At 49.9% G+C, this 22,276-nt stretch overlaps 7 protein-coding genes across 7 annotated transcripts; 5 read left to right on the plus strand and 2 right to left on the minus strand.

Moving 5' to 3' along the window:
* Positions 1 to 160: 160 nt before the first annotated feature.
* DFJ58DRAFT_752108 (PP-loop family-domain-containing protein) lies at positions 161 to 2,689 on the plus strand. The gene is made up of 5 exons (XM_041387814.1): positions 161 to 394; positions 448 to 992; positions 1,047 to 1,178; positions 1,228 to 1,393; positions 1,448 to 2,689. Exons 1-5 carry the CDS (start codon positions 295 to 297, stop codon positions 2,188 to 2,190), a joined length of 1,686 nt encoding a protein of 561 aa, XP_041251127.1. The 5' UTR covers positions 161 to 294; the 3' UTR covers positions 2,191 to 2,689.
* Positions 2,220 to 3,432, minus strand: DFJ58DRAFT_850917 (Alpha/Beta hydrolase protein; the record flags this gene model as incomplete). Its single annotated transcript, XM_041393806.1, has 6 exons — positions 2,220 to 2,548; positions 2,599 to 2,615; positions 2,668 to 2,953; positions 3,010 to 3,137; positions 3,185 to 3,203; positions 3,258 to 3,432. The coding sequence occupies 6 exons, from the start codon at positions 3,430 to 3,432 to the stop codon at positions 2,250 to 2,252; spliced, it is 924 nt and encodes a 307-aa protein (XP_041251128.1). The 3' UTR covers positions 2,220 to 2,249.
* Positions 3,433 to 5,570: 2,138 nt separating this feature from the next.
* Positions 5,571 to 8,960, plus strand: DFJ58DRAFT_752115 (YT521-B-like domain-containing protein). The gene is made up of 8 exons (XM_041387815.1): positions 5,571 to 5,984; positions 6,047 to 6,186; positions 6,329 to 7,483; positions 7,535 to 7,698; positions 7,749 to 7,785; positions 7,840 to 7,958; positions 8,008 to 8,146; positions 8,196 to 8,960. Exons 1-8 carry the CDS (start codon positions 5,714 to 5,716, stop codon positions 8,535 to 8,537), a joined length of 2,367 nt encoding a protein of 788 aa, XP_041251129.1. The 5' UTR covers positions 5,571 to 5,713; the 3' UTR covers positions 8,538 to 8,960.
* Positions 8,745 to 10,254, minus strand: DFJ58DRAFT_1956 (uncharacterized protein). The gene has a single exon (XM_041379180.1). The coding sequence runs from the start codon at positions 10,172 to 10,174 to the stop codon at positions 8,951 to 8,953; it is 1,224 nt and encodes a 407-aa protein (XP_041251130.1). The 5' UTR covers positions 10,175 to 10,254; the 3' UTR covers positions 8,745 to 8,950.
* Position 10,255: 1 nt separating this feature from the next.
* Positions 10,256 to 11,508, plus strand: DFJ58DRAFT_1957 (TIM-barrel-protein domain-containing protein). The gene is made up of 3 exons (XM_041379182.1): positions 10,256 to 10,522; positions 10,572 to 11,225; positions 11,280 to 11,508. Exons 1-3 carry the CDS (start codon positions 10,397 to 10,399, stop codon positions 11,280 to 11,282), a joined length of 783 nt encoding a protein of 260 aa, XP_041251131.1. The 5' UTR covers positions 10,256 to 10,396; the 3' UTR covers positions 11,283 to 11,508.
* A 1-nt stretch (position 11,509) lies between these two features.
* DFJ58DRAFT_1958 (WD40-repeat-containing domain protein) lies at positions 11,510 to 13,497 on the plus strand. Its single transcript, XM_041379183.1, has 9 exons — positions 11,510 to 11,684; positions 11,746 to 11,905; positions 11,966 to 12,266; positions 12,331 to 12,508; positions 12,563 to 12,659; positions 12,712 to 12,843; positions 12,899 to 13,000; positions 13,047 to 13,422; positions 13,480 to 13,497. The coding sequence occupies exons 1-8, from the start codon at positions 11,650 to 11,652 to the stop codon at positions 13,332 to 13,334; spliced, it is 1,293 nt and encodes a 430-aa protein (XP_041251132.1). The 5' UTR covers positions 11,510 to 11,649; the 3' UTR covers positions 13,335 to 13,422; positions 13,480 to 13,497.
* Positions 13,498 to 15,401: 1,904 nt separating this feature from the next.
* DFJ58DRAFT_752125 (kinesin-domain-containing protein) lies at positions 15,402 to 22,239 on the plus strand. Its single transcript, XM_041387816.1, has 10 exons — positions 15,402 to 15,502; positions 15,557 to 16,193; positions 16,245 to 16,662; positions 16,720 to 16,932; positions 17,009 to 17,551; positions 17,609 to 18,435; positions 18,489 to 18,983; positions 19,039 to 19,150; positions 19,203 to 21,519; positions 21,580 to 22,239. The coding sequence occupies exons 1-10, from the start codon at positions 15,448 to 15,450 to the stop codon at positions 21,834 to 21,836; spliced, it is 5,874 nt and encodes a 1,957-aa protein (XP_041251133.1). The 5' UTR covers positions 15,402 to 15,447; the 3' UTR covers positions 21,837 to 22,239.
* Positions 22,240 to 22,276: the final 37 nt, after the last annotated feature.

Below are 22,276 nucleotides of genomic sequence, written 5' to 3' on the forward strand. Positions count from 1 at the left end.
TTGATTGTGCGCATTTCGCGCAAAGCTCGTCGCAACCGTAACCTTGAATATGAGATGGCTCGTTGGATTGGTTAGCTAAATGATTTATCGAGGATTGTCACTGACTTGAGAGTCTAACGACTAGTTGTTGCACAGCCACAGACCGAAGACTCAAGCGCTTAGCGCCCGTATCCCGTAGTTCATCACGGTCGACCTTTATAGAAGAAGGAAAACAATAGTTCCTTCTCAAAGAAGTATTCCTTAGCTCGCAAAAGTTGGCGACTGGTCAAACCTGAGCGTTGAGCGCTGTCCACTATGACAGGCATTGGTCCTGCACCTATCCTCTTCAATGAATTTTTTCAGATGTTCATGAGGTGCATGCCTCCAAATGGGTGGCCAGTGAACTCCAAGATCGGTGTGTTCCTCTTCATTGTACCTCGTGCCTGAAATTTAGCACATTTATCTTAGCTGTTGGCAACTCGGGAGGACCAGATTCCACCTGCTTGTTGTTCCTCCTCAAAAAGTTGCTGGCTGACCTGCGCTCAAAAGCCATGGCGGGACAATCCATCCCGACCTCAGTTGTTTCCCTCTCTGTCAACCATAACCTCCAAGACACTTCACGATCGATGGCAGCTCGTTCTGCAGCGAACGCAGCAGCCATGGGGGTTGAACATCTGACACTTGACATACCTTGGGGAACACCACCGTTTTCTGCGAAACCTGTCGCTGGTCAGCCGATGGAGCAAGTCGCGCGAGAAGCACGGTATCATGTTATATTCGATGGGATGGTGCGCACTGGTGCACACTCGGTCGCGTTTGGACATCATGCCGACGACCAAGTAGAGACTTCATTAATGCGTCTTGCAAGGGGAACGACCGAACTTGGTGCAGGAGGCATGCGACGATGCCGCAGATGGGGTATGGGTACTGGTGATGTGGAAGGTGGACTTGGGTGGGTTGGTCACCATGGATTGAACCGTTGGATTATGAGACCTCTTCTCGAGGTCAGGAAGGTCAGGGCTTCCCGCCATGGATTTGAGTTTGATTTGTTGATAACTGACTTGTAGGATAGGATCCTTGCTACATGTGAAGAACACAGGCTCGATTACGTGAATGACCCGACAAACTTCCAGCCCGAGATCACTTTAAGAAATGCGATCAGGCAAATGCTAACTCTGCAGGAAGAGGGCAAAGATATGGTGATATCTTGTTTCGAATATATATCCAGCACCACTTATCATCACGCAGTCTGCACTTTCTGGGCTACCACAACATATTTCTGGTTCCCTTGAAAAGATAAAGATAGCTGCAGCTGACCTCCAGGAAACCACAATGGATCTCGAAGGTGGATTGCATCAGCTTCATGGGTCAGTAAAGGTTCTTTCGTCGCGACTCGAGGACGTTGATAATGAGGGTGAGTGATCGCTGCATCAAATACCGTTCAGAACAGAATTCATGGCGTTGTTAGTCACGTTCCACCTTAAAAACCTGACTCTCCCTTCTCCTCCGAGCACTCTCATCCTCTCCTCGCACGCGCTGCCTGCTATCGTGGATCCAATCGTTCGTCTTGCTTTCGTCCTTCGGGTCATGCGTTATGTATCATTCCATCCATGGGGATCTCTCCGTGCGGACGGCAACCGACGCAGAACTAGCATACAACGCATCATCGATACTCTCTGGCAGTCTGATGGTGCCCCATCATTCACTGCAGGTGGTGGAGTACTTTGGCAGCCTGCAATATTCAGCGCTAAGAGGCGACTCCGAGTGGGCACCCAGTGTCTTGGTCGCCAATTACAACCAGGCGAGAGATTTGCCTGGATGGCATCTAGACTGCCTGCCGTTCCCTACCACATATTGGACACTGCAACATTATCTTCAAAGTTGGATGTCGATATCACGGAACGCCTCGCAATCGCCATGAGTCGCGGCGACGACTCTTTGGAGGTCCTCTTTGACTGCCGTTTCCTTGTACGCTTTGATCTGTCACAGATTCCAGAAAAACTGGTCGGAGCTCTACGAAAATACGGGGAAACAGGGGTGAACGTGCGAATTAAGCCTCACACAAAGTATTATTGGCCCAAGGTTGTGTTGCGAAAGCCTTCTTATCCAGATACCACATATGCTACACTGATGGACAACGGACAGATAGACACATTCGGGCACGCGCCTTGGGTAACCATGAAATACATAAGGCTGCTGGACGCGACTTAACATGTAATTTATATCTTTACGCATACATTACGATACACCGCAACGGTGCCGAATCGTCATCACAGCCGAGCCTTCTCCCTGCATCTAGCCTGCAAAAACACTTCGAAAACGCCATACCAAACCTGGGGATCAAAGTACTCGATCCAATCGTGACCGAAACGAAAAGTCGGTACCGAGCCTGGCGCATCTCCTACCGGCACCACACGCGCCCATGGAATAAGCCTCAAAAAGCCTTGAACATTGGAGAAAGGCAGGATCTGATCAAGTTCACCGTGGATGATCATGAATTGAGTGTCCGGCGACAGACGAGAATGAAACCCAGTAAAATCATATTGAGAGGCTGCTCGTTTTTGCTGTACTGTGACTGGATAAACTTTGCGCTAAGGCGACTCGGAGAAGGATACCTACATATGGTCCTGAATGGCCTGACTCGTATTGGTCAGCACTGAGCATCTCAAATAAAGGCAAGAGCACGACCTGCCAATCAACCCGCGATCTATGATCTCTTCAATTCTCTCCTGATTGGCTTCACTAGCGAACCACTCGGGGTCATAGTTGGGGGGCATACTGAGGCGCACAGTCTCCCTGATTAGTTCAAGTGTCAAGGGACCTGTCGGTCTCCTTGCGAACTTCAGTCCGTATCTTGGGTCCAGGTTGGGTGTGAATGCAGTACAAGCAAGTACAACGTGTGTTACACGAAAACGTAGGGGAGTCGGGTTCGTACGGTGAAAGGGTAAGAATAAAAGACTTTGAACAATAATGCCTTTTAGTAACACACGTGAGGTGCGAGCTGTGGTGAGTTGCCTTCCTTGGACCTACCTCCCATGGAATGTCCGCAAAGAGCAACCTCGCTCCACTGAAGATGCTGAATTAGAGAGAGAAGGTCTCTTGCCAGTGTTTCGATAGTAAAAGGGTCATCTTTGCGAGCCTTGGAATCCCCCATGCCCCTGTTCATGGTTAAACAAGGGGTCAGAAAGCCGTCTTTGACACTTACCTGTGGTCATAGACCAACACTGTATCGAGTCAATTTATACATATCACTTGTTCAGAGTGTACTAGCCACGCACCTTGTCGATGTTTAGCTAGTAGCGATGATACTTTGTCCGTGTCCCTCCGACAAGATGTGGTTCCACTGACGAACACGAGCGGCACTGATGCTCCCTCAGGCTTGTGGTCGGAGCCAAGCACCTCGTATGCTAACTGGGTTCCATCTGGAAGTTGCAAGATGGAGTAATCGTCCATCTTCAAGTTGGCCTTGCAACAGACTCGTGACAGGCCGCCTCGCACGATTGCGACGGTGAGAGGAAGGTGCAGGTGCTCGGCGCTCCTAAACGCTCAGGCCTCAGGCCTCAGGCGTTCAATTGCAACTGGCAGCACCCTGCAGCACCCTTGTGCTTTTATAGCCTTGTACCGTGAGTCCGTGACTTCTCATTGAATTTGAAAGTCCGGTAACCCCGGCAGATGGCAGAATCCGGCAGAATTCAAGCGAAAGATGCTCTTCCTCAAGTTCATCTAAATGGCATTGGAGTCTTCCACCGAAATCTCTTGACGACAAGATCACGGTAGTTGATCACGCCTTACACGACGACGGACAGTGGGATGTGGACGCGCTGATGAGTCTTCTATTAATGGTGTTTCTCAGTGACAGTAACCATACATTGTCATTCATACTCATTCATAAGTGACTATGATGGCCTTGAAAATTTTGCGAAGCAGTAGAAGTGGTGATTCTGGAATTCTGCCGGTTATGCAGGCACAACTTGTAAATAATTCTGCCCCCAGCACTAACGCCTTAGCTTGTCTTCCGAAAATTGTCCTAGTGGCAAGTATTTGCAGGATTCGCAGTACACATCCCGCACACGCACAAGCTTTGCAGGGCCCCTCCCAAAAATCTGGAGTGCTCAACTCTGCATTCAGCTAGAACTTATGCAGCGAAATTGACAGTCACTGTTCCCGAACTTGGGGATGCCGGAATCATGCAAGTCATTATATCCTACGATCACCAGCGTGAAACACCAATTGCGCACTCCGGTTCAGGAATCGCCCCAATACTATTCTGAATGGCCCAAAGTTTGCATTAACTCTCAGTGTCACCCTATCTGATCGTCGCGTTCGAGGTTCAACTCTAACCACATATTCAGGTAGAGTGCCACCAATAACTGGCGCTTCCCGGCCACGCGGGTTGTTCCCTACCGTTCGCTCCGAAAGGGTTTTGCTGGTGGGTGGTCGTTCTTACTTTATCATGATCGTCTAAAAGTTTTCGATATGATCTCGTTCCAAATGGATACTGCTGGAGCACCAACAAACCTTGAGCAGCGGTACGTTCAGCCACAGTAGTCCGGTGATACTGAATCTTGATAGACATGCAACCGTCACTGCGTCGAGGAATACGCGAATTTGCTGTAGAGTTTAGCTGCGCAGAGATCAAGAGAGGTGTACTTCTGCCAATTTGGTTCAGCGATCACCGTCGAAAAATTCTGAGTGATTATCTCGATGCACTGTCCCACAAGAAGACCTCGGGATTTGTTCTTCCCTCGTGTTAACGTTGCAGTAGAACTGCATCACAAAGCCACGTGGACGTGAAGAGCTTTCACTGCCGTTTACTCATTCCCTCACTCACGGAGTACTCATGAGTGGTGCACCACCGGAAGTGCATATGAAACTCATTCGCCTGTAGCAGCAATTGTATTGGTTGCTACTACACATATGCTCAACTGCTAGTCTTCTTCGTTGTGAAAGTCCTTCAAGACCATTTCCTGCGAATATAGTGTCTTCTGCGTGAGTTTGAGGTATCTACTGTCATAGGTGACTAAATTTATCCCTTTGGCAGGATTCGCTCTCCGTGCGTTACTCTGGTGATGCGGCAGATGGGAAAATTCGGGACATGTTGACCGCATTCGAAGTTCTGTACAACACGGGCCTCTTTAGTCGGCTAACACCTTGGCAGGAGATCAGTGTGTAGTGTTTTGTTGTCGCTGCGAGGCGGTTCTGATGAGCTTCATTATTGCGAAACTCTTCCAGGGATCCTATTTTCCTGCTGCTTTCGGTATCGCATTCCTTCTCGACTGATTCTTATGGTGGCCTAGTTCCTGTAAGACCTCGACAATCGTTTCTTCCTCATAATGGGGGCCGTCGCAGTAGCAATTACTGGCGCTGTGCAGTCCAGCATGACGTATACTACATCTACATGCAGTACCGTCAGATTCGACAATCCTAAATACTTATTACTCTACCTTGCCGCATGCCCAAGTACCTTTTGCGCATCTCACGATCCCTTTAATAATTCTACGTACTTCATATCACGGCACAGCTGTGTGCTGTGTTAATGCAATGCAATACAACGATTTTTGCAATGAGTTGAGTCAGACAGCATTCATAGAGCGTATGAGAAGTTCGGACCACTCGGTAACTCACCCACGTTTTCCGTTTTCCTTCTTTCTCTTCTGATTTTTGCTAGATCGCTCTGATCAGTAGCTACTTTCTCTGGTTGGTCTCTTTAGTGAAGACGTAAAAATTATCCCCGATGTCATCGCAGGGGACGCATCAGATTTCCCCTCCTCTTGTACCAGCCTCTCCTCCTTTAACTGGTGGTGTCCGGCGTCATCACACGATCTCAGCGTCATCTCGCACAGCGAGGGCTGGCGCTCGTGCCCCCATTTGTGAAGAAACACAGGAGCAACAATTATGGAATGATGATGAGCCCGTTGACGAGGATTGGGTTGGTGGAGTTGGCGCAGTGGGAGAAAAGACAGTCTCATTGCACCGACAAAGCTCTCTCCCCACCAAGTATAAGAGTATGTGAAAGTTACATCAGATCCTTGCTCATAGCTTACCGTTATATTCCTATTCCCTTCAGCCTTCCATGGGCAGAAAAGTTCACGACAGGCAGGGAATCTCACCCCAAGGACTATGAATAGTTTGTCCGCCATCGCTGGCCACGAAGGCGATGAAGAGGACTGGGAAAGCGACATGAGAGGGTTTCAGAATGACGATGAAGTGAGTCGACTGCTTAATTTACATCTACATCCTCCACGCTGCTGGTGAACGTTCGAACTCCACCCCACGGATATTCTAATATTGGACTTGTTACACCTCTCCTTTCCATTGGCAACTTTTTTACTCACCCGTCTTTCCACAGCACGACATGTCCAACTCTGAGTCTGCCCAGCATCAACATGTCGTTGACACCCAATCGCAGTCGTCTACGGGCAATCCATCCCCTCTGTCACCTCAATATCCAACTTCGCACGTCCCTTCCCCGCCTCCCGCCGGGTCGGGCGTGCGGCGTCACCAGAGCCTGACTTATGGGGCTCAGAGTGGTGTCAGGCAAATGACTTCTTCGGGGCTCAAGCGTGCTGGGACTGTTCAAGGAAGTGGTCGTCATCCCTCAGTCGGACATAGCCCCAGCCCCCCGCATGGAGAGGAGGAGTATATTGAGGAACAAGAGCTTATTAACCCTTACGAAGACGAGTCCTACTTTTCGGCCTCCCGGTCCCCTGCGCCCGCCCAACAGCAGCAGCAATATGCTGGCCAAGGACAGTATCCAACAAGCCCTATGGGGCGGTCCTCTCCATGGAACGCACCTGGCACTGGGGAGTGGCGGACCCCTGGTGGATCATTTTCCGTGGCGGGAACTGGAAATCCTGACGAACTCGCGCGTGCTCTGTCCGGCCTCGAAATTAACAACAATATCTATGTCAGTAATATGGGATATCAAGCAGGACAATCTGCCCATCCTCCCCGGTTCCAACCTACTCATCCACCTCCCGCCCTTTCCCCTGGTGCGCGCTCGGGCAACCTGCAGGGCGCCGGTAACGGCTCTCGTAAATTGCAGTTGAACACTGAACTTGATGGGCGTAAGACCCCAACTGCACAGCCCGGACCGGTGCCTGGCAGCGTCCCTGCGTACGCCCAGTCTATTGGTGCTCAACAGCAGATGCATCAATCGCGCGCTGGTTCCATGAACGACGCTGAACGTGCAATGGCCACCGGTGCTACGTCTTGGGAGCAAAAAGAGAGACTTGGCCAACGCACTTCTAACCCCAACCTGAACTACCGATACAATCAAGGTCAAAAAGGCAACATCCCTAATGTACCATCCATTCCATCGCAGTATCTTAATCAACAAAGCGGTCAAGCTCCGCGAATGGGGAATTCCTTTGGCCAGGGACAGACACAAGGTGACAACAACGCCCAACCCGTTCCCGGGTTCGTCAACACTCCGGTTGACGTTCCAACCCTGATTGCTGGAAAAGGTTATAATCCGGCCAATTTCGATGTTCGTCCTGGTTTTGTAAGCTTTCGTTGCCTTGGGATGTTACTACCTTAATTAAACATTGCCTAGGCCCGCTATTTTGTCATCAAGTCATACACAGAAGATGATGTTCACAAATCTTTGAAGTACGAGATATGGAGTTCTACTGATCCCGGAAACAAGAGACTTGACAAGGCCTTCAAAGAATGTGGTGGGAGGGGTCCCATCTACCTTTTCTTCAGCGTAAATGCTAGGCAAGTCAATGGGTGATTCAATGCTAACGTATGCTCACCTTCACCCCCAGCGGACATTTTTGCGGAATGGCGGAAATGTTAACTCCAGTGCGTGTCCTTTGCTCTCGGACCTCCAAAGGTTCATATCATTCCTCCCTGTAGGTGGACTACACAAGAAGCAGTACGGTATGGGCGTCCGATAAATGGAAAGGTGTATTCAAAGTGCGATGGATCTTCGTTCGTGATATTCCGAATGCCAATTTGAGGCACATCCGCTTGAAGTAAGCTGTCACGCAAACAGAAAAGCTTGTCTGCTTACCGTTCGGTTAGCAACACTCAAGAACGCAAGCCAGTGACAAACTCCCGAGACACCCAGGAGCTGTTACCTGAAGCTGGTCAAGAAATGCTCCGTATCTTCCACACTCACCCTGCGAGAACTTCTCTGCTGCAAGACTTTGCCTTTTACGAGGTGCGTAATGGAGAGTTTACATCTGGGTTGGTGTTCATATCGCTAGCAGCTTCAAGCAATGCAAAAGATGCAGGTGAATCAGCAGCAACATCAACAAGGGGGAACATCCGATGGTCCCACACCACCATCGCACTCTCCTCCTCCACAGCAGGCTATGTTCTCGATGAACATGGCGAACATGGCGAACACCCCTGCTATGTACGGCGCAATGCCGCCGGCCATGGGTGGCGCTCTGTCTCCACATTTGCTCTCCATGCAAATGGGGATGGGCATGATGAGCCCACCCTTCGGTATGCAGCAGACTCAGGCCATGCACCAGAGTGTCATGCGTCACCCCAGCCCTGGGCCCCCCGGGCAGAACTTCATGGGTATGGGCAGCGTGCCCTACTAAAGCTAGCTAGCGTTTTCACGATTTTATGACCTTTCCCTTTACAGAGGAATGCGAAAAGTTCTTCGATCACTAACATTGGATATAGATTTATATGTTTTGCGCCGAATGTACTCCCTAGTCTGTATATCCGTCACCCATGTTGAGTCTCCATCTTCCTATCTTTCCATCTTGTCTGTCTCGTTCAATAGTGTAACCATAGCCTCTCTTGTCTCCCTTGTCGCACATTCACCAAGACCGAATATGCTGTCATCATCGCTACTTACACTGCAGCTGTACAACGGCCATGGACATGGGACTTTGAATGGACGTGGATATCTGCTTGTTCGCTACATTGTAACTGTTTTGCCTGCTATTCCCTATCTATAGTACTACAGAAGTCGAGAATTTCATTGCTATTTCCACCACATTACAATCTACTGTACGTCCGCCTGCAATAGCTCGTGCAACGCCTGGGCTACCCTCAATGCGAAAGATGGGTCATTGATATCCACATCAAGCTCTTCCACTGGGAACGGCAAACCACTCTTCAGTGCGTCCAACAGAGCACCGTCCGCTTCAGCATCGCGAAATGGCCCTTTGTCTTTGTCGATACCCGAGAAACCTCGCAAAGGGAGGATAACGCGTGTTTTATTGGTGGGCGCTCCCTTCAGCTTTTCTACCATGATCTGACCGAGCTTCAAGCATTCCTCGCGGGAGGTGCGCATCAGAGTGACTGAAGAGTTGTGATGATGGAACAGTCGCCCCTGAAACTGTTTCGGAATGGTGTCCGCTGGTCCGAAGTTTACCATATCCAAGGCTCCCACAGACACCACCTGTGGAATACCACATGTTGCTGCTGCCTCAAGGCGATGAGGACCAGCGGTGAGTTCGCCACCCACTAGCTCATCCGCAAGCTCAGTAGTGGTGATGTCAAGGACCCCAACAAAATGGCCCTCCCGGACGAGTCTCTCCATTGCTAAACCCCCAGCACCTGTGGCATGGAACGTCATTACGGAGTATCCCAGCTCCTCCAGCTTCTGGGTAGCAACCTGCACACAGGGAGTGGTCAAGCCAAACATGCTGACTGCAATAGTCGGGCGTGATGACTTCAAATCCGCACGAATAAGAGAATGTTTCGCCATCCCTGAGATGGCATGTGCTGCATTTCCTAAGATGACTTCCAGTATTGGATTCATACCGGCGACATCGACGACAGAATGCATCATTGTAATGTCTGTTTCACCCACATAGTGGGCGACGTTCCCCGATGCCATGGTGGATACCATCAGTTTAGGAAAGCCGATGGGTAGGGCATCTCGGAACGCTTTCGTGCAGACGCTCGTATTACCCGAACCTCCCGCGCCGATGACCCCTGCGATACTCTGAGTTGAATGTAGACGTGCCAGAAGCTGCGTTAAGGCGATGGTCATTGTCTCCAGAGCTTCACTGCGGGAAGATGTATTATGGACAATGGTTGTACATTCCCTCAGCACATCTGAGCGGGGAATGTCGATGTCCCGCAAGCCAGATGGATGATAGGACCCGATATCGATCAGGATAGCATTGCAGGGGGCAGTTGACTGAACAGTACGTTTAAGGAAGAGAAGAGCCTCTAACTTGGTGTCGCAAGTACCTATAACTGCGACAGTGGGTGGCATCGTTGACGCAGATCAAGGTGTGGAAGACCTTGGCGCAACACGTTTGACGATATGGAGCCTGGGCGCCGCCCCGGATTATGTCATAATTGTGGATGCGAAGCTCGTTTTGCTCGTGGAAAAATGCAAGGCACTATTCTCGTCAGAAGTCCATGATGACGGGGGAAAGCGACATCGAAGCGACAGCAGGTGCTAAAGCGGCTGAGAGATAACATCAGCCGAGGGATGGCGATTGTGGGCGGAGGTGCAGGTATTGGGCTGAGTGCAAAGACACAAGAGGCAGGAGGAATTGACCTCATTATCCTATACAACTCGGGTCGCTATCGGATGGCTGGTAGAGGGTCCTTGGCAGTGCGTGATATTGCTATCTCCGCAGAAAACCAGCTGATTAATCGTTTAGGGTCTGATGCCTTACGGCGACGCGAATGCTATCATGTTAGAAATGGCCCGGGAAACTCTGACCATTGTGAAAGATACGGCGGTCTTAGCAGGCATATGCGGAACGGACCCATTTCGGGATATGTCACAGCTGCTGAAGGAGGTCAAAGACTTGGGTTTTACTGGAGTCCAGAACTTCCCTACAGTTGGCCTCATTGACGGTGTATTTCGACAGAACCTGGAGGAAACAGGAATGAGCTATGAGAAGGAGGTGGAAATGATCCGAATGGCACACGAATTCGATCTGCTGACGACACCGTACGTCTTCAACGTCGACGAGGCCGAACGAATGGCGAGGGCGGGAGCTGATGTCCTCGTAGCTCATATGGGCCTCACGACGAGCGGTACTATTGGTGCCAAAACTGCGTTGACCCTCGATGATTGCGTGGTCCGGATCAAGAAGATTCTGGATGCAGCTGTGAAGATCAAACCAGAAATCATAGTTCTTTGCCACGGCGGTCCCATTGCCACTCCATCAGATGCAAAATATATCATTGAAAGGGTTCCGGGTATTCATGGGTTCTTTGGTGCTAGTTCACTCGAGCGGCTGCCAGTCGAGTCCGCCATGAAGGAGGTTGCTCAGGAATTTAAATCAATCCGTTTACCTGCCCGCCTGGTAAGAATAACAAAACCATATTCGAGTTTCAGGACTGACCGCGATCCGACACAGTGACTGTATTATTACTAAATACGCCAGACCGTTTTCAATCTATCGAGGTGGGGACAGGAGACATCGATGCCTACCAGTGACACTGCATACTGATAGCGCTAGATATTAAATTTATTCAGACAGCTGAGAAATGAATGATCCAGTAAACCATAGTTAGAATGCAAGCTGAAATCAAATCTGCCAAAGTTCGGTGGTACTCAAGTTGGTTATATCGGAGACGGCGCGACTTGTGGAATCAACAAGGCAAAACAAGATCTTGACCTGTGTCGAGTTGGACCACACAGTACTAGTGATAACATCTGTTGACGCGTTGTCTCCCATAGCTTTAGCTCAACTGCGTTCAAGCGGCCCACAATTTTTCGAAGCCAGAATGGCGCTCCTTTCAGACCGTCAAAAAGAAGAACTGTGCGTGAACCAGGCTCCGGAACATTTGTCTACTACTGACCGTGACCGTGTATCGATGTAGACATAAATCCATGCTAGAGTACCTGCATACGAGCAATTTCACGGCAGCTTATAACGCACTAAAGGAGGACACTGGAGTGGAGTACACACCAGACCCCAAGGCCAAGTATGCGGGCCTGTTGGAGAAGAAATGGACCAGCGTTATACGGCTACAGAAGAAGGTGCGTTCCGAGACGTGCATCTAGCATCGTGTTGATGATCGAACTCATGTGTCATTGCAGATCATGGATCTCGAGACCCGAAACGCATCTCTTCAAGAAGAATTATCCATTGCCCCATCAAAACGTGCCGCAATGCAGGCAGATTGGGTACCTCGCGCCCCCGCAGCACACGTATTGACTGGCCACAGAGGTCATATTACACGCGTCGCTTTCCATCCACAATACTCGATATTAGCCTCTGCAAGCGAGGATGCAACAGTGAAGATATGGGACTGGGAGACAGGCGAGTTCGAACGGACATTAAAGGGACACCACCGTGCCGTCCATGATGTCGATTTTGACCACAAGGGACACTTACTCGGTGAGTGACATGCACATGTGTGCCAGCACCGCTGACAAATCCGCATCGGTGATGACATTCACAGTGACATGTTCGTCTGACTTATTTATCAAGATATGGGACTCTGAAAATGAGTGGAAGAACACAAAGACACTATCAGGGCATGATCACTCGGTATCCTCAGTGCGATTTATGCCAGGAGATCAATATATCGTCAGTGCAAGTCGAGACAGCACAATTCGCGTTTTCGATGTTGCATCAACGTAGGAATGCCCTCCCGCATTTATTCGAGAAAGCTGACTTCACATGTGATAAAGACATCTAGTACGAACGATCTCCGGTCATTCAGAATGGGTGCGTTGCGCGGTGCCCTCAGATGATGGTCGGCTACTTGCAAGCGCGTCAAAAGACAAGGTAAGCCTTCATCTTTCGTTCAACAAACGTCTTTTCATATTCAAGAATTCAGACTGCAAAACTATGGGATCCCCTGACGGGAGAATGCAAAGGAGAACTAAGAGGGCATGATAACGAGCTGGAAGCAGTTTGCTTTGCACCCGTGGCTGCATACGCCGCCATTCGCGAGCTTGCCGGCCTGCCAGTAAGACCGGATAACTATCAGCAGTAATCACGCATCTCAAACCATCCCTATCTAGAACGTGGGTCCCAAGGGTCCCGGGGCTTATGTCGCTACTGGATCCCGAGACAAGACCGTCAAACTTTGGGACGTCCAGAGCGGACAGATGATTAAGAACCTTGTGTGTATACCCTCCTTCGCCGCAGACGCCTACTGATTTCCCCTAGGCCGGACACGACAACTGGGTGCGCGCACTTGTCTTCCACCCCTCCGGCAAGCTCCTTCTGTCGGCAGCGGACGACAAGACAATACGTGTGTGGGAGCTGTCCACAGGACGATGCATGAAGACCGTGGAGGCACATTCTCACTTTGTAGCAACTCTTGCATGGGGTCGGCAGAAGGTTTCCACGGCGAAATCAAATGGCGCGGACGCGAAGGCTGGCGAAGCAGAAAAGCTCGTGAATGTTGTCGCATCGGCTGGCGTTGACCAGATAATCAAGATATGGCTTCCATGATGCATTCACTCAGAGAGCTTAAGCTACACTTTGAATTTTGGCAGTATATGCGCTTTCGTACTTCGTTCCCATCCTCTGCGAGGCCTTGGTGAGTTCTTGTGTCTTTCTCATGGGTCTGGTAGCGGAAGCTGATGTGCGCTACTAGTTTGGCTACTAGGCACGGCGCATCGTATGACTCTCCTTACGACAAATCCATCACGATCATTCATTCACGAACTTTCTTCTTTCGCCCTCAAGATTCGGTTCCTTCAACATACCCATATTACTCCTATATATTCAGGTTGTAACAACTATACAAGATAAATTCGGGATCTTCGCAAACGGGACAGAATGATACAGCAGTTAAAACTATGTGCCACAATACTCGGCATGATATGACTGTCCTCGGGGCTCGCCAATGAGTTTGAACGTGGATCCGAACATCGTGTCGTTTTTTTGTCAGAGCAAATCGCCGACGAGTTTGATACCAGCCATTACCCTGGAAGAGTTCAGTGTTTGTACCAAACCTGTCTTCAGTGGCTACGCCAGATATTTGGATTTCTACCGGCGATACGGTGGCTATCTGGTCAAATGCCATTTCAAATATACGCGCTTTTCAACCTTCAGGAGCTGTTTCTTGCTGTTTGTATACTAAACGATGGTATGCTTTCAGACTCCCTTCCTGCTGACAGTTCAGAGTGTATGACAGTGAAAACAAAGCTGCGCGCTCGAAGTGGTCAATTGCACCATTCCGTCCCACGACCTTCAAATGTCTATCTGTCTGTGTGCAAATACAGCAATATTCACCTATCTTGAACGATATTGGAATGCTCTTCTTTGTTGTCACTTCCCGGACCGGGAAAGTTCCTTCCATCGCCCGCTAGCGAACCAGTGTCTCGACATATTCTCATCTAACTGGGCACCCTCACACCTTGCTGTCCAATGGTCAAAAGCCACAGACAAAGACTTTTGTCCTTGGAGTCCTTGTACTTTTTGCAAACAGCTGTAAGTGACGTCCCATTAGCTACTCCTTCCACTCGACTCTAAGGCGTATCATTATTCAGCTTGTCGTCACATCCTGATACACATAATTGAGGCGCATGCCCTTTCATGCACAAAAGGAATGCATGCATGAATTTTAATGCACCTTCACAGATGAAAACGGACATAGACGAACAGGGATATCCGTTTTACCAGCCTGGCGTCCCTATGGGGGAACCATAATTAATGTATTGCGACAGGAACCTTGAAAGAAACCTGGGCAATTAAAAAAAATTAACACCTTAATGTCGACGACCACGTATACAGGGTCAATTGACATACAGAATCCATGTTTTTTTCCTTTTGGAATGATAGCAACTTGTGCATCTGTATCGGGTGGAACTTATCTTTAGGGAGTGGCTTCCGCTTTCACACATGGGCTGAGTGCGCCGATATACGAACCGGATTTGTGTTGAGGCGTCTTTCCTGTTCATCAGAACGGGGTCCCTGAAATGGAGTTCAACAGCTTCCCAGGACTCGTCACAACGTACGTTGCTTGATTTCATCGAACCCTTGCCAAGGACCTTACATAAGTCCCTTTTTTCCATGTTTGTGCTGAAAAAAAATACAGCATATCGAGTTTGAAGAGGTGTGATGCGGCGGCAATCATCAAACAAGTATGGTGGGAAAGGTATTATAAAAAAAACAAGTCTAAAGGTTCGTTCGACAATCAAAACACGCAGTTGACAGACATACTGTGAGTGCGAAAATGTTCTCGCTCCAGTGAGGTTACCACACCAAACGTTGATGCGACCGTTGGCCGAAGTTCTAGCTGCAACGCCACGCCGGCTTGACGTAAAATTGATATCCTGTATGGTGGTCCTGCCAGTGGAACACACCCGTTGAAGACCTGAAATGAAACGTGGTGTTGTGTACTGAATTGATCTCGCAGATCGCAGATATTTACTTAGGATGAAACAGCGAATATCATTTTTCTGTTGCAAGCCCATCACATAAAGTATTGCAACCTTAATCAGCTTTAATCTCTGCACCCAAATTAGTCTTCGGGAGCGATTCGGCAACGTCCGTTATACTTGGTGTTATACAGGAATTCTTGTGAGATTTGTGTGAAGTGAACTAATCAACAACCGCGATGGCGCCCTCGTCGTCCTCCTCGTCGTCGGGCGCGTCGACGTCCGTGCAAGTCGGTGAGCTTTACACCAGGCTTCTTATCATTTCTGTTGCTAATTTTCTGAATAAAGCTCTACGCATACGGCCAACGACTACACAGGACACTGTATCCATTCCCGCTCGTTTTCAACGGACTGTCATTCATGGAACTTCTTCTACTAGTGTGACTGTAGATGCTTCTGCCGCCGCTCCTACTGCATCTGGTTCTGCTACTGCCGTCGCAACTCCATCCACTGCCGCCGGGAAAAAGCAAGTGTTCACCTTCGATCAAGTCCATCCTCCCACCGTTACCCAGCATTCACTCTTCACAAGCACTGCCCAGCCCCTCATCTCGCGTTTCATGGAAGGATTTAATTGCACAATTCTCGCCTATGGACAAACAAGCAGCGGAAAGACATTCACCATGACTGGTGTGGACCTCGATGCCGACCCCTCAGATCCTAATAATGGCATGGGCATCATACCGAGAGCTGTGTCTACTATATTCTCGCAGGCGAGAAAACTTAAAGAGCAACGTGGCGGGACCTGGAATTACAGCATAAAAGGGTCATTTATAGAAGTGTATAACGAGGATTTGATCGACTTGCTCAGTTCTGACGAGGCAACTGGGCTGCGACGTGAGGTACAGATTAGGGAAGGGAAAGATGGGTCCATAATTTGGGGCGGCCTACGTGAAGTGACGGTGCAAAGTAGCACTGAAGTCATGCAGTAAGTCTTCTTCCTGAAGCAGTGACTTAGCTGAGAAGACGATTTTTATAGCCTGATCCGACAGGGAACCGCGATAAGAAGAACGAACGAAACGGATATGAACGCCCAATCGTCTCGTTCGCATGCGATCTTTTCTCTGACACTGACCCAAAAGAAATACACTGGCTCAGGCGTACCACCTCGTTCATCTTCACCATTACCACCTGGTGGTCGTTCTCCGTCACGTCTTGCTCGTCCTGGATCATTATACACAGGTGGTAGCTCTCCTAATGCAAGAGTATCGTCGCCTACTATGGGTAGGCCATCGACTCCGAGTTTTCAGGCAGCTATGGGACGAGGCGGAGGACTGCGTCCTGCAAGCTCTCTTGGTCTTCGTCCCCCTGATAACCGGCAAGATGATGATGAAGGCGGCGAGTGGACCACTATAGTGTCCAAATTTCACTTCGTCGACTTGGCCGGTTCGGAGCGTGTATGTTATGCGTGCATTTTCGGTCTTGAAATTTTGATATGCTAACTTCCGTTACAGTTAAAACGCACCGCCGCTGCGGGGGAGCGAATCAAAGAGGGAATCTCCATCAACAGCGGTCTTCTCGCTCTCGGTAACGTCATATCGGCGCTAGGTGACCCTTCACGTGCGAAGTCGCATACTAACTCTCACGTCCCCTATCGCGACTCCAAGCTCACCCGCCTCCTTCAAGACTCGCTTGGGGGAAATGCACACACTCTCATGATCGCTTGTGTCAGTCCCACGGAGTGGAATATCGGCGAAAACTGTTAACACTTTGAAATATGCCAACCGCGCCCGAAATATCAAGAACCGTGCAGTTCTCAATGAACGGGAAGATGGTTGGGATGATATTGAATGGCTACAAGGAACGGTCACGCGTCTTCGCAAGGATCTCAAACAACTCAAAGAAGGTGGCACCATCATTTCTACCTCTCCAGCCGTTGGCGAGGTGACGGAAGGAAACTCCAAAAAGATCCTTGCACAAATGACAGAGCTTCAAAATAATTACGAGAGTCTGCGCGAGAAATACGTGGAGCGGACGGAAGACCTGACTCGCTTACGTCGTGAGGTTGGCGAGCGTCACCGCACCTCATCTGGCGGCACTGTTGGCGGCACGGCTAAATACGAAGAGATTGTTGGACCGGTCATCGAGGAATACGAGAAGACCATCAGCGCCATGGAGGCCGAGCTAGGTCTCAATCGCGCTGCGCTCAGACTCACCAATGACATGATGGAGGAAAAAGAAGAGGAGCTTGCTCAGATCACCGAGAGACATTCTGTGACTGAATTATATGTTGAGGAGCTCCGTACGCGGCTGGCGAAGCTTACGGAACGGGAAGCATCAACTGAGGTTCGCAATGACTTTATTAAATCAAAACACATTTCTAATTCAATTCGTTCAACACAGGCTTACGTCCGTGACCTAGAGGAGAAGATGAAGTGTTGTGACGAAACATCTATGTCATCGAGCGAGTCACTGACTGACCTGAAGCGCGAGGTCTCCCGTTATAAAGAGGCTGAATCGCACTCAGCCTCGTATATAGCTGACCTCGAAGCTCGCCTTGCCCGCTCCGATGAATCGGTGCTAACCTTGCAGCAGACGATCGAGCGACTCGAGAGTGACTGTGAACGTCGAAGAGAGGAGGTAGAGGCTCTGACGACACGCTTGGAGAATCTTAGCCAGGACGGTGCTAGTTGGCGGACAGATCTCGAAGAAAGGGAGAGGAAGGTTAAAGAATTAGAGCAGAAGATGGAAGCCTGGGAGCGAAAGAGGAAGGAAGCTAACGAAGATCGCATCCGGCTTGGTGACGTGGTTGGTGAGGTTGAGCTGGCGAAACGTAGTCTCGAGTCCTTGAACGGGGGGAGCACCAAGGTCAACTTCCCTAGTACTTCCGGTGCCAGCACGCCTGCTGCTGTGGATCTTTCCGTCGAGAATCAGTTGGTCGCCCTGCGGCAAACTCACGCTGCGACACTCACAGATCTTTCGTCTGTTTCCAAGAAGTACCAGGACGCCCTTCAGGAGATTGCTGATCTTGCTGCTCAAATTCAGGAAGCTAAACTCAGCAATCCGACGATCCCGGAGACTTCGGCCGTTGATAAAGTGGACACCCCGCCATTCCGTCGTCGAATGACGTCCACCAAGAGTCGAGACGGTCTTGCTGACCCTGTATATGATGCAGCTGGTCGACGTCTGTTTTTCAGGCAAGCAGCCTCAGTAGACTCTCTTCATGGAAGGTATGTTTCGAATGATATCTGTATTTCATCGAGTTTGATTTTTTTTTTTGCAGGGCATTACTTCAGTCGTTGCCGCAATCGCTTTCGCTTTCACAGGAGCTCTCATCAGTGAGGTCTCGAGAGACTTCGATATCGAGCCACGGAAGCAGTGGTTCCGTCTCGCATTCTCCATCTCATCGTCCGAACCTCTCCATCTCTCCTTCCAGTGTTACTGGCGCCAGCACTCCCAGTGATCAGCGCTCTGCAGTGAGCATGGAGAAGGAGATTATGCGCTTGCAAGAGGTTCTTAGGGAGCGTGAAGCTGAAATTAGCACCCTTGAGTCTTCGCTGAAGGGAAAGGAACAGGTAGTGCCAACTCCAGTTGAACCGCATACTCCCCAATCTACAGAGGCCGACGATTTGACACACCTTTCGCCCAAGACGATTCAGAAGTTCGACGCTGTTCGAAAGAGCATGAGGCTACATCATGATCTCATTCCTGATGTCGATGACGATGCACCTGATAACGATGTCGATGAATCGCTTGACAGGTTAAATGAACTTATGCTGTATGTTCATAACCTATGTCCTATTCTGTTTTCTGATTCTTCATCCATTGTCCAGGTCTATGGCTCAGAAGGAGTCTCAGCACAAAGAACTCGTTGATTCCCTTCATGGCCAACTTGCTCTGGTGCAACGTGCGCATGATGAGTTGACCACTCTTTCTAGGGATCAGGTAGGCAGAAAACTCTCGACTATGATGCCTATCAGAGACTGATAGTATGCAGGCGCTGAACATGTCGACCGAACTTGAAGGTCTTCGTGCCACACACCACGAAGATCTTTTGGAGTTGGAGGCAGTCAAGCAGCGTGAGGCGGAGCTTCTCGCATCCATCAAGATAGCCCAGGAGAGTCACGCTGCCGAGCTTGCGGAGTTAAGGTCCGAGCACGAGGATGCTCTTCGTGCGAAAGGAATCGAGATCGAGGAATTGATCTCTCGCCTAAAGGATGAGCATGAAACATCTCTTGGTACTTTACGTGATCAGCTGTCAGAGGCATCCGCAGCTCTGGAGAAGGCTCTCGAAGAGCATGAGAGTGCGTTTGGCAAGCTCCAGACTGAGCACGAAGAGGTCCTCCAGCGACATTCTCAAGAGGCTAAGGAGATTCTCGAGCGTACCATCGAAGAGCATCAGCATGCTATGGCCAAATCCAAGGCCGACCATGCAGAAGTCTTGAAGTCCAAAGACGAGCAGGTAGCCATCGACCTCCACCGCACCGAAGAGGAGTACTACAATGCGCTCACTAAACTTCGCAAGGACCACGCAGATGCTTTACAAAGGCAAGCTACCGAAGCCGCTGCAATGCTTGAGCGTTTGCGTGAGGATCACGCTAGCGAGCTTCGCATGACTGAGAAAGCTCGCGAATGCTCCTTGTCAGAGTCGGAATCATCTCGTGATTCGGCGCTCCGTGACCTTCAGGACGAGCATGCTGCCGCCGTTGCAAGAAAGGAGGCTGCGTATGCGGAGGATGTGGAGAAACTCAAAACTGAACATGCGCGTCTCCTTTCGAATAAAGAGGAGGACTACAGAGCAAGGCGTGAGCATTTGAAATCCGAGCATGCCACCGCCATGGCTGTCCTCAGGGAGGAGTCGGAAGCTCAAGTAGAGCAGCTCACGAAGGCCCTGGCACGTCTGGAAGAAGAAACAGCTGCTACAATTGTGAAGTTGCGCGAGGAGCATGCATCCACTACTCGGACTCTGACAGAACAGCATGCAGTGTCACTGCTACAGATCACTCATGACCACGGAGAAGAGATTGCTCGGCTCAAGTTGTCGCATACCTCTGAACTCAACGACGCTGTTGCAAAGGCTCAGCAAGAACACGCATCCCTCCTCACCTCCCACGCAACGGCAATCGCAAATCTCAAATCTGAACACCAGATGTCACTCGCCGAAGTTCAAGCGTCTCTTGTTGCTACTCAAGAAAAGCACGCTTCCGACCTCCAAGAGTCTCGAACAGCGAGTGAGCGTATGCTTGCTGAGGAACGGAAACGCCTTGATGCTACCGTTGCCGACCTTGAGCAGGAACACTCTGATGAGCGTGATGCTTTCCGTAAGGAGCAAGACCGTCTCCGTCAAGAATTAGAGTCCCACAAAGTGGCAATCTTGGACGTTCATGAACAAAGTGAACGAGGGGTGCTTGCAGAGAGGGAGCGTTCACAGTCAGCAGTAACTGAACTCCAGGAGAAGCACTCTGCTGAACGCACCACGATGCGCGAAAACTACGAAACGCTTGTTCAGGAACTCGAGGCTCACAAAGCTGCCGCAAGCGACTTTGTGGCAGTGCGTGCACAGTACGAACTGGCCGTGTCCGAACAGACGACCGCAGTGTCATCCTTGGAGAACCGTTTGGCTGGTGCACAATCAGAGAAAGTAGACCTTCAGGCGCAGGTCACCGAATTGATGGCTGAACTGGAGAAGACGCGGTCAGAACGGGCCACGTTTATCCAGGAAGCATCCAAGCGCGAGTCATTGGTTGACGAGCTTGACAGACATCGCTCCGTTATCGCTGAGATGCAAGAAAACCTTCAGCGGGTGAAGGACGAGAAAGATAACTTGCAAGTGGAGAAGAATAAGCAGGAGACTGCTTTGCGCGACATGCAAGTGCAGATTGCACGCACACCGATAGCCCAGGAGACCTCGACACCACGAGCAACACCTGATCGCAATATCTCTTTTACTCGCATCAACGGTATAGCCTCCAAGCTTCCTCCCCCCACACCCCCGCCATCCATGCCACCACCACCAGCGCCGAAAACTCAGGAATCCCAGTTCAGTTTATCTACTCAATCTTCTACTATGTCTTCGAAAGACTCTTCCGACTCTTCTTCTACGTCAGTTACCTCCGTACTTGCACCAAACGGCCCTCAAGTGGACTCCAAGGCCATCGCTGCCAAGCTCGAGGACCAAGCGAAGTATATCGATGAACAGGAGGTGATGATCAAAACACTCAACAAACAGCTATCTCACTGTGAGAGTGATTTAGCTACTCACATGGATCTCGTGAGTACGCTAGAGACATCCTTGAGTGACTCTGAGAAAAATCGTATGTATCCTTCCCTGCTTACCGTAGTGTTTGAATTAACCATTTATATTTGTCTCGTAGTCCGAAAAGCGCGCATGCAAGCAACGGAGCTTGCGAGGGAACGAGACTCGCTCAATTCCCAAATTGAGGGTCTTCGCAACGAGTTACAGGAAGCGCGCCGTGAGGTTGTTACCGTTCGGAAATCGATTGTGGAAGAGAAACAGTCCCTCGAATCGCGTCTTGACGAGGAACGACGTGCGAAGGAACGTGCTCGTGCGCAGCTCGACTCTCGGATGGAGGAGCTACAGAAACGGAAATCGAAGTTTGCCTGTCTATAGCGTGCCTGTCAAGTCTGCATCTATAACTTTTTGGCCTGTGAGTTGTTGCGGCCCATGTCGGACCTCTATGCCTATCCTCTTTGCACCTTGCTTATTATACCAGTTTTCGCGAGCTGCGAGATCAGTTAGCGTTTGTCTCTTGTGTTCTGATACCCCTTGGCTGTGGAGCTAGTTTATCGCGTCTACTATGGGTATCCCTGGTATGTTTGTCCGTACTGGCTACTTCCTCATATAATACAGTACAGTTCGGATCTTTGCTCGTGTTTCGGTTATGATCCGCTTGAAAGGTGTCGTTACCGTGGCGTTTACGTCGGTCGCTGTTCGCGAGTGATATATACAACGTGCCCTCACATCCAGCATGGGAAGTAAAAGAAAATACTCCACGCTGTCTATACGATACCAGCATTTATGAATCGGTAGAAGAATTAATGTGTTTGAAG

This window comes from Suillus subalutaceus (genome assembly GCF_016647625.1).
Source record: "Suillus subalutaceus strain FC151 chromosome Unknown DFJ58scaffold_1, whole genome shotgun sequence".
Lineage (NCBI taxonomy): Eukaryota > Fungi > Basidiomycota > Agaricomycetes > Boletales > Suillaceae > Suillus > Suillus subalutaceus.